Source organism: Microcaecilia unicolor, chromosome 3 (genome assembly GCF_901765095.1).
Source record: "Microcaecilia unicolor chromosome 3, aMicUni1.1, whole genome shotgun sequence".
In the NCBI taxonomy this organism is placed as follows: domain Eukaryota; kingdom Metazoa; phylum Chordata; class Amphibia; order Gymnophiona; family Siphonopidae; genus Microcaecilia; species Microcaecilia unicolor.
In genome coordinates this window covers 112507261-112518724 of record NC_044033.1, presented here as the reverse complement: position 1 = coordinate 112518724, position 11464 = coordinate 112507261, and the positions used below count along the sequence as shown (strand labels likewise).

Genomic DNA, 11464 nt, shown 5'->3' with positions numbered 1-11464 from the left:
TCGCCGAAAATCAGAAATGACCAAGTCTAGGACATCCATCTCTAAGGACAACCTAAATTTCAGGATTTGGGTGTCTCCGACCATACTATCGAAACGAAAGATGGACGTCCATCTTGTTTCGATAATACAGGTTTCCCCACCCCTCCACCAGGATGTTTTGCGAGGACGTCCTCAGCAAAACTTGGGCGTCCCTTTCGAAAATGCCCCTCTATGGGGCAATTCAAAGATGATGGCAATGCAGACTGGGGAAGAAAGATAGAGACATGAGAGAAAAACTGATCAAGAAAAGATGGAGGGAAGAAACTTTAAAATGTGAAAGATAAAAAGAGACTGGTTGTTTGGGAAAGTTAGAAGCAAGAAAGGTAGAGGCAAGGGAGAAGCAGGGCATGAAGGGAGAGGCTGCAGGGGATATCAAAAGAGAAGGTTATAAAGAAGAAAAGAAAAGATTAAAGAAGTCTGGGTTTCAAAGAAGAAATCTGGAGAGATGGTAGCTGGTCTAATGAAGAAGACTGAATTGAGAGTAGGAAGAAATGACATGAAACAGTAAAACAACAATTATGAAAAAGATAAAATAGACAAGGAGGAGACAGAACAGAGCCAGGATTTAAAAATACACCAGATACAAAAAGGTTAAAGGAAAAGGTTAGTTTTGATTTGCTGCTACACAACATACTTCTTGCTTAGCAGTGACTTCTGCACAAAACTTGTGTTACAAAATATTTCCTGATATGACAAATAATAGACATAAAAGACGTATAACAACTAAAGCAGAACTGCCAAGTTGCCCAGTTTCTGGAGGGAGAATTTATAGCAGTCCAGGATTTCTGACAGCCCCATCGTGGTCACTGTTACCTCTAAGCTGAGTGGGAATCCTCTGCCTACAGTCCTGCCAGTGGGAGGTGCTGTTTCACTATCACATTTTTAATAGTGAGGGACAGGCAAGCTCTGCAGGACTCCAGGGAATCTGTCTCACTTTGGACTCACACCCACCCAAAACTGTGACACTCTTGCTGTGGCTGGTGGGGATCCCCAAACTTGCCAGCTGAAGATTTTCTCTTCTTGGGCACCCAGCGTTCTTCCAAATGTCAGCCAGCAGCATTTGCCTTGAGCTGACGCTGAGACTGGCCCTTCTGCACATGCTCAGTTTTTGCACATGCAAACGCACTGAGCATGCATGGCCTGCCAGCAGCAGCATCAGTCTGAGGCAAGTGCTGCCAGCTGCAGCTTGGAAGAGTGCTGGCTGCTCAAGGAGGAGGAGAAAATCTTCAGCTGGCAGGGTTTGAGGATCCCCGCCAGCTCAAATATTTAATATTTGGGGTTTGTGGGCAGGGAGGGGTGGAGAGAGGAGCAAGCCAGTGGGGGACTGGGTGGGGGGGGGGGGAGCGAATCCCATGCCCACCCACCTTGGGTTCTAGTCCACCCAAAATTGGCCATCTGGCTATGCCCTTGGTATATTCTATTAACCGTACCTAACTTTAGGTGAGGTTTATAGAATATCAATAGGCTCATACCTGGAAAATTTCAGCATTGGCATTTACAGCTGGTTTGGGACATGCATAACTGTCAGATAACTTCTCCTTTGGAGAAGAGCCTGGGGGTGAGGTGGAGGGGGTGATTGTGCTTACCTCTCTGGGATTAAAACCCACTTTGAAATGGCAAAAGTTTGAGTTTCAGAGCTGAGCTCTTTCTCTGGCTCCCTTTGGATGGTTTTTCTCAACTTGTTCTTTTGTAAAAATCACTTCTTCTGATGTGCATGTCACCAAATACTCTTTCCCAGCATTATATCTATTTTACAAAAGGCTCTGCACTTAGCAGATCTTCTATAAAATACAATTACAGTTTTTCATGCATGGATTTGAATGTTTGCTTTCTAAACTAGACACCCTATACAAAATTTGCTTCATCTTTTGTTCTACTGATCTGGTAAATCTATCCCTAATATAAATCCTTAATGCAAACATTAATAGGTCCAAAGTATAGCGTGCATGCTAAAACGCAATAGTTCCCAACACTATCCAAAGGATAGAAAAGTTGCATATTTGTTCCCACTTTATTTTGAGGCGCTAAATGCACATGGTCCGAAAAAAAAAATATTTTGAAACCCCTTGACAGTGCTGCTCTAAACAGCTTGGACTTTGTGTTTTGAATAGGGACATTCCCATGACCCAACTCCTATTTAAGGGACTTTTCCGTGTATTTAAAGTTCATGAGTGAAAAAACATTCACTCCAAATGAATCGTTGTGATAACGTAATATTCACATTCTTCAAGATAAAAATAGGAACATTAGCTATGCCTGGCATCGCTCTTCGTCTTGGATCCCACGGCTTTTTGAGCATGTTAGATATTTTAAAAGGAGAAGCTTAGCTAATTTGTGCTGCCCATGGATGGCATAGTCTGTAATGAATGGCAAACCGAGCTCCCACCTAGAAAACTAGAAAGTAGCAAGCCAGAAAAAAAAAATCCTACATCTTCGCAGTACAGGATGGCTGAAGCAGAATAAACAAGCCCCTTAGAAGAGGGAAAACAAAAAAATCTTAAGTCAGAACAGCTTGGGGAAAAGAATCAAACCGCTTTACTTGGGACAGGAGCAAGAAACACAATAGCAACCAAAATATACATGTCAGGAAACGGTGGTCTCTACCGATAGGATCCACAGCAAGACAGGATGCTTGCAGCTGGACTTTTGGAGTTAAAGGGATGTGAAAAACAAATAGCATATCCTCTAGCCTTGTATTCTTGCTGTGCTTCGCTTTAAGGTCCCATCCCGTGCAAATCTTGTCTGGAGCAGCCGTTTTAACTAAACATCAGCACTGCAGCCACAGGACAGAGGCAGGATGGTGATCTTTCTGTGGCAGCTGGTTTACCAGGTCCTCCTGTCTCTGCGGGTTCCAACAGCAGCGGCCAAGATGGAGGAGGCCAAGTGCTCCCAGAGAGCTTGTTATACCCTGCACTTGGACTTTAGAAATTTCCTTGAAGCTCAGGAGGAGTGCAGGGGCAACGGAGGAAATCTGGCAACAGCCAAGAGCCCGGAAGAAGCTCTGGAGCTCCAGACCTTGCTGCTGAACTTTTTCACACCTAAGCCAGGCCAAGGCGCGTTCAAATTCTGGATCGGGCTGGAGCTGAAGAAGATGCGGTGCTACCAAAAGGACAAGGTGCTGAGGGGGTTCTCCTGGGTCTCATCTAGAGAGCAGGAGGAAGAAAGCCACTTCTCCGACTGGATGCAGGAGCCTCAGATGACCTGTACCACTCACAGGTGTGTGGCCATGAACTATCTTATGTCCTCATCCAAGAACTTTAAGTGGTCTGATGGCAAGTGTTCCACGCCGGTGAATGGCTACTTTTGCAAGTTCAGTTTCCAAGGAATGTGCCACAAGGTGGTCCTGGCTGGCCCTGGCATAGTGACATACACCACACCTTTTGGCCTGCAGAGTACATCCCTCAATCTTGTGCCCTTTGGCTCCATGGCCACTGTGTCCTGTGAAACGCCTGGGGAGCTAGGAGGTCATTTTCTAATGTGCAACACCAAAGAGGATGGCAAATTTGACTGGAACCACCCTGGTTCTGGACCCTACTGTGCCTCCCCAAAGCATGGCTGTTCGTATAACAATGGAGGCTGTGAGCAGGCATGCACTGAGGATCATTCCACTAAGACCTTCCACTGTGACTGCAAAGAGGGCTATGAACTTAGGAGCGATCTGGTATCTTGTGCTCCACAGGATCACTGCAAGTCCAATCCTTGTTCGCACGGGTGTGCCAGTCACCAGAAGGGGTTCGAATGTAAGTGTCCTCTGGGTTACATGCTGGGGGAAAACAGGCTTGTGTGCAAGGATGTGGATGAGTGCTTAGACAGGCCCTGTGAGCAGCTATGCACTAACAGCCCTGGGAGCTTTAGCTGCAGTTGTTTCCAGGGGTTTCAGGCAGTTGGTAGAGAGTGCCGAGATATAGATGAGTGTGATAGAAAGCCCTGTGCCCAAAGCTGCCTCAATACTCCTGGCTCATTCATCTGCTCTTGCAGGGAAGGCTATGAGAAGGGCAGCGATGCAGCCTCCTGTGTAGATGTGGATGAGTGTGAAGCGAAGCCCTGTGCTGACCTGTGTCGCAACACGGAAGGCAGCTATAAGTGTTTCTGTGAGCAAGGGTTCTTGCTGGCCAGCAATGGCATTTCATGTGTTGCCATCCAAAGTTTCCAAACTGTTGCTAGCCAAGAGGAAGTGAATGTGACCCTGGAGCCATCAGAACGCAGCCCTCTGGAAGCTCAGGCTGGGACTAAAGTCCTCATCGGTGACCACAGTGATCCGGAAAGCACTCGCCCACAGCCTCTGGACTCCGTGAGACCAGCCTCCCAGTCTGATTCCCCAGCCTCTGTAGGAGGTGGAATCCAGGGGGTACTAAGCACTCTCCTGCCCGATGTGGGCAGCAGATCCCATGGGACGGGTTCTGTGGACCACATGAAAGCTGGCGCCGATGCTAAGAAAAAACAACTCTTGTTTTATTCTGTGGGCGGTGTTGCTGCAGTACTGCTGGTGCTGGCTCTTGCTTTGGGCTTGCTCATGTGCAAACGGAAAAGGGCAAAAAAAGAACCGAATCGACAAAGGAGTGCAGCAGATAATTACTGCTGGGTTCCTGATGGGGAAAAAGCAGCAGATAATGAGTACAGGTAATAGGAGGGGACTAGAAAGAAATCAATGGTAGGATCACTGTCATATTAAAGCTATAGCAGCCTGATTATTCAAAAGCACTTATCCAGATAGTAGTACCATCTGTCTGCATAAGTGCCCTATCTGGGCCCTATCCACGAATTTTGAGCAGCACTATACAGATAGTGCTCCTGAAAATGCTTACAGATTGCCCCAGTGCAGAGCATAGGCACACCACATATCTCTGGGGCCCTTTTACAAAGGCGCACTGAAAATTGGCCTGCGGTAGTGTAGACGTGTGTTTTGGGCACGCGCAGAATCATTTTTCAGCGCCCCGCCTTTTAAAAACTTTTGCGGAAAATGGACATGTGGCAAAATGAAAATTGCCGTGCGTCCATTTTGGCTCTGACTCCTTACCGCCAGCCATTGACCTAGCGGTAAAGTCTCATGCGGTAACTGGACGATAATGACCTACGCGCATCAAATGCCACTTGGCGTGCATTCGATAGCGCATCCGAAAATAAAAATTATTTTTTCGGACGTGCGCCAAAAATGAAATTACCACAAGAGCCAGGCAGTAGCCAGGCGGTAACTCCATTTTGGCGCACGTTGGGCACGTGTAGATGCTTACGTGGCTTAGTAAAAGGGACCCTCTATGAATAGCGCTGTTCAGGCTGTCCTAACTTAAGCAGCGCACGAGTCACCACTGAATACACGTATTCGGTGCTACTGCTTGTTAAACATATATAGAATATGTAAATGCTGTGGCTGGCATTTAAAACAAAACACTGTTGCATTTGAATATTGACCTATAACATTTTTTTTTTTTGCAGTTCTGTGAATAAATGGGCTACAAATGCAAATGTGTGAGAGGTGTAACCTAAAATGCTGTGTAGAGCAGAGGTTCTCAAACCAGTCCTCAGGACACACCCAGCCAGTCAGGTTTTCAGTACGCCCACAATGAATATACATGATATAGATTTGTGTACAATGCGGGTAGCGCATGCAAATCTATCTCATGCATATTCATTGCGGATAGCCTGAAAACCGGACTTGCTGGATATGCCCTGAGCACTGGGTTGAGAAGCACTGAGCTAGAGCAAAAAGGTTGTAAAATGAAGTAGAGAGAAAGCGGCCTGTGTAATAAATATAAAACATTGATACATGCTTTCCTAGGTACCACAAGCTGAAATGTTTCTGGAATCTGTAATATCCTCTGTGGAAGTGTGAGGATGGACAGGATGGATTGCTGTTTTAAGGTTATAATAGTGAACCAACGGGTCCTTTTACTAACGTGCACTGAAAAATGGGCTGCGCTAGTGTAGGCGCGTGTTTTGGCCGTGCGCAGATCCACAGTTAATGCATGAGACCCTACCGCTAAGTCAATGGGTGGCGGTAAGATTTCAAACCCAAAATGGACGTGCGCCAATTTTTATTGTGCTGCACGTCCATTTTGGGTTTGAAACCTTATCGCCATCCATTGACTTAGCGGTAAGGTCTCATGCGTTAATCATGTGGTAATCGTCTACACACGTAGAATGACGATTACCGCCCGGTTTCTGCCGCGCACCAGAAAATAAAAATTATTATCTGGCATGCGTAGCGGATGCGCGTCAAAAATGAAATGACCGCACAGGCCATGCGGTAGCCGGGCGGTAACTCCAAATTGACACGCGGGTGTAGTCACCTACTTGGCTTAGTAAAAAGGCCCTCAAGAGTATACTGGGTAGGGGAAGAGGAGCCTGATTTGGGAGGAAAATATGAAACAATGTGATTTTTTGAGAAAATTACATAGGGGGCAATATTCAGCTCATGGCAGTGAGTGACTTCTAAGCCGCTTCCAGCCGCAGGCTGATTTAACCCCACATGTTCAATGCTGGGTCATGCGCAGCTTCCACATTGAATACCTAGATTGTAAGCTTACCTAGATTGTAAGCTCTTTGAGCAGGGACTGTCTCTCTATGTCAAATGTTCAGCGCTGCGTGCGTCTGGTAGCGCTATATAAATGCTATTAGTAGTAGTAGTAGTAGTAGTATGTCTGCTGACCCGGCGTTAACTAGGCACCATGGTTGCCTCTAAGCCAGTGGTTCTCAACCAGTGTGTCAGGATACACTGGTGTGTCTCCGTGAGGTGGAAGGTGTGTTACCCAAAGGTTTGGCATAAACAACAAGCCTGTACTTTCCTTAACAACCATCTGTGCCTACAAGTTGAGAAGACCAGAGATCCAGAGAGTCGAGTACTTGAAATCTCTATAACTGGTCCCTATTTGTGCTTCGCAGCTAGCCCCGATGATAACTGCTGCGACCAGTCTCAAATGGAAATGCTGCAGGGTCTGCTGTCCATATGTTCTCTTTGCTACAAAGCTTTCAAGTAGCCTATTTACAGGGTTTGTTTGTTTGTTTTTTGTTACTTCACAATATCTGGCAGTATAAAGATTTTGTGTTGCTGTTACTAAGGTGACACCAGAATTTGAATATATTTGTTTTGTCTGATAAGCTGTTCAGACTCTAAAATGGAAAAAAAAAGTTTTATAATGTTGGCAGTTAATGTGAGTTTTCCTACTATTCAATCCCATATGGAAAAACTGTGTGCAACATATCAGTCCAAGATTACTCATTAATAAAGTAAATGAAGATTGAAACTTCTTTAAAAAATGTTTTAATAAGTTTAATTTTAACAATAGTTTATAAAACAAGTAAATTCTTATATTTCCTTTGCATTATTTTTTAACAATGAAATATTTAGGAGGGTTTTGTTGTTGTTGTTGTTATTTAGCTGTTAATTTTAGTGTTCAGTATGTCACACACATGAACATTGCCTGTCATGTGTGTCACAACAGAAGAAAGATTGAGAACCACTGCTCTAAGCTGAGCGAGAGTCATCCAACTGCCTTGCTGCCTGTGGGGGGTGCTAGTTCAATATCATGTTTCAATCACTAGAGACAGATAGGTTCCCTGGAGTCTTGCAGAGCTTACCTGTCCCTCACTACTGAAAACGTGACAGTGAAACAGCATCCCCCCCCCCCCCCCCCCCCACTGGCAGGACTGTAGGTGGAGGACTCCCTCGCAGCTTAGTGCAAGGGCTCTCAACTCAGTCCTCGGGACACACCTAGTCGATCAGGTTTTTATTATATTCACAATGAATATGCATAAGATAAATTTGCATACAGTGAAGGCAGTGCTTGCAAATTTATCTCATGCATACTCATTGTGGATATCATGAAAACCAGACTGGCCTGGTGTGTCCCAAGGACTGGGTTGAGAACCCCTGGCTTAGAGGGAACAGTGCCGGCCACCAGCTGATATTCGGACCAGTGCAAGGTTAACTTAGCGTGTAAAGTTAGAACAGCTGCTTTGCTGTCCTAACTCTATGTAGTTACTTAGGGCTCCTTTTACCAAGCTGCGGCAAAATTTCTGACGCTTACCGAGGCCCCCTTTTTACCACAACGGGTAAAAGGTAGGCCTTTTTTTTTTTAAAGAAATGGCTGTGTGGTAAGTGAAGCACTTACCGTGTGGCCATTTTGGGGGAGGGGGAGCCCTTACTGCTACCCATTGAGGTGGCAGTAAGGGTTCCCGCGTTAACCAGGCATTAACTGGGCAGCCCGTGGCACTGTCCCATTACTGCTGGGTACACACTAGCACAACAAATATAAAACTATTTTTGTAGCGCCGGATATGATGGCACGCTGGGGGTAAGAACTGCCGCTGGGCTGCTGCAGTAGCTCAGCAGTTGTTCTTTTTTAGCGAGCAGTAAGCCCGTGTTAGGCTTGCTGCCGCTTTGCAAAAGGGACCCTTAGTTAGCAGACTGAATATGACCACTAACTGGCTATGTTGATAACTCTGTCTCAGCCCACCGCTAACCTAGTCGGTTAAGGAATGGCCAGTTAACAATGAGATTCAGTAGCAGGAGCATAGCCAGATTTCAGCGGGAGGGGGGTCCAGAGCCCGAACTGAGGGGGCATATTTTAGCCCCCCCCTGAAGCCGCCGACCCCCCTGCCATTTAAAAAAAAACCTCACCATTTTTGACCTCCCCACTGCCACCACCACCTTTGACCCCCCCCCCCCAGTGCCAACCCTTTCGACCCCCTCTTCCTGCCACCGCTAACCCTCCCCCGCCGCCACCGTCGGTTACCTTTGCTGGCAGGGGGTCCCCAACCCCCACCAGCCGAAGTCCTCCGGCGCAGCCACTTTGCTGATCTGCAAGGGCAGGCTTCTGTTTCTGTGAGTCTGACCAGGACATCAGACTCACAGAAACAGAAGCCTACCCTTGCAGATCAGCAACGCGGCCGCGCTGGAGAAGAGGACTTCGGCTGGCGGGGGTTGGGGACCCCCGCCAGCAAAGGTACCCGACGGTGGAGGCAGGGGAGGGTTGGCGGCGGGAGGGGGGTCAAGGGGGTTGGAGGTGGGGGTGCCAGGGCCAAATGTACGGGGGCCCATGCCCCCGTGGCCCCACATAGCTATGCCCCTGTTCATTAGCATTACCCAGTTAAGTGGCACTGATTATCAGTGATTGGCTAGTTCAGTGGAGTTTAACCTGGAAGGAGTCTCTCCTGCTCCCTTAAACTCTTTTGAATATTTGCCCCATAGTTTGGAAAAAAGGTAACTAGATTAGCAAAGGATTTTGGGCCACATTATCAAAAATACAATGCTGACCAAAGGAAATGGGTTACACCGGGGAATGCAATGGTGTGAATTGGTGTGTAAGATGTGTGAATGAAAAGGGAATGGATTAGTATTAAAAGAAAACTGAGCTTGAATCAATACATGATTGGACGGGAGACACACACTTTTGTTCTTGTTACACCATTGTAAAATAGATTGTAAGCTCTTTGAGCAGGGACTGTCTATGTCAAGTGTTCAGCGCTGCGTGCGTCTGGTAGCGCTATACAAATGCTATTAGTAGTAGTATACAGTGCTATGCAACTGCAATACCATTTTTGGATTCAGAGCTTGATTCGAAAAAGAACTAACACAAGAACAACAAAATAAAACAGATTAGGAGGGGCAGATAAAGAAATATGCCGCAGAAGATGTTGATTGTCAGAACTGAAGTTTCAGGAAATTGTTCCCTTGGCAGCAAATGACAATTTCAACATTGTTTTTTTTCTTTTCAAAAGATTACAGTGCATACTGAACTGTGTGCTGTTCCTGCCTGCATGCCACCTATAAATAATCTGTCTGTTCACTCATCTACTACCTCGCAAAGCAAAACCATCAGAAGCAACTGTCTTAAGATGAAAATGAGAAAAAAAATTGATGTGCAACTTTTGTGTAGCAAAGGGTGACAATATTTCATGACTGCATAAGATCTTTTTTTCTACTTGTATAAGATTATTAAAATCATAATCAGGCACTGACTCTGTTTGGGACATTAAAAAAAACTTACCTTTTTACAGTTTGCTGCTAAAGCATGTTTCATGTAGCATTATTCATTTCTCTGTGCAAACTCAGCATGTTTCTTTCTACATAATTCCAGTACAGTAGGCTATGTGAGGGAGTCCCCCCCCCCCCCCCCCATGTGTTGTAGTACATTTTTATCTTTAAATCTAAGAATCCAGGGGGAAAATATTTGAATAACCAGAATGCTACAACATTTATGTGCTACATATCTGAACATATTTGGCATTTATTTATTTATCTATTTGTAGCATTTATATTCCACATTTTCCCACCCATGGGCAGGCTCAATGTGGCTTACATCACTGTTAAAAGGCTTACATCAATCTAGTAACAAACAATCAGATACATTAAGGTTGAAGTAGTTGGTGAGTAAGGACAGAGGGGAAGAGAAAAGGTTGAGAAGAGTTCAATACGTCCGTATAACAGTAACAGTTCAGGAGTCACTAATGCAATGCGGGACTTTAGCGTAAGCTTTTCTAAATAAGGTGGTCTTCAGTGATGTTCTAAAAAGTCGGTTGATCGTAAATAGTTTTTACTGATTTGGGTAAACCATTCCACAATGGAGCGCTGATATAGGGAAAGGTAGATGCGTAACTGGTTTTATACTTGAGGTCATTACATCTCTCATAGTTCACTGTATGAGCCTGGTTCAGCTACCTCTAGCCCTTAGAAAGTCTGCTTTCTTGCATGATTTTAGCACTTTTTGAATCTTGCAAAATACGGGCATTGTGTTTTGAGTTCTGATGAACAGTTTCATTAAATAATATCTGTAAGCAAATTAAAAAAACTTCAGCTGAAAATGTCCTAGCATTCACTGGTCTCCTGTTTTACTCTTTTAGGATCTTTTCTCAGGTACTTGTGACCTAGATTGGCCACTGTTGGAAACAGGATACTAGGCTTGATGGACTTTCAGACTGTCCCAGTATGGCAAAGCTTATCTTCTTAAGTGTCTTTTGTTTCATTTATTTCACTCATGCATTTTCATTGGCAGCTCAAAGTTAGTTGCAGTCAGATATAAGATGTCTTTCCCTCTACCCTGAGGAGTGGCCGAGTGGGTAGAGCAATGGTCTTACAATCTAGAGGTGGCCAGTTCAAATTCTGCTGTTGTTCCTTGTGATCTTGGGCAAGTCACTTAACCCTCTATTGCCTCAGATACAAATTTAAATTGTGAGCCCTCCTGGGACAGAGAAATATCAAGTGTACCTCAATGTAACTCACCTTGAGCTACTACTGAAAAAGGTGTGAGCAAAATCTAAATAAATTATTGGCCAATTAACACAGTTTAACTCAAGAGAATAGGTGCTCAATGCATATTAAAATATAAGGAGATATATCGCATGGAAATGCCTGCAAAGCTACTCATTAATCTGCAAAATGAGTAATACAACTTGTGCTAAACGTCCCATGCTGTGCTATTCATGGCAA

General features: G+C 45.1%; 1 protein-coding gene across 1 annotated transcript; it reads left to right on the top strand.

Moving 5' to 3' along the window:
* Positions 1 to 2402: 2402 nt before the first annotated feature.
* Positions 2403 to 4935, top strand: CD93 (CD93 molecule). The gene has a single exon (XM_030196291.1). The coding sequence runs from the start codon at positions 2837 to 2839 to the stop codon at positions 4661 to 4663; it is 1827 nt and encodes a 608-aa protein (XP_030052151.1). The 5' UTR covers positions 2403 to 2836; the 3' UTR covers positions 4664 to 4935.
* Positions 4936 to 11464: the final 6529 nt, after the last annotated feature.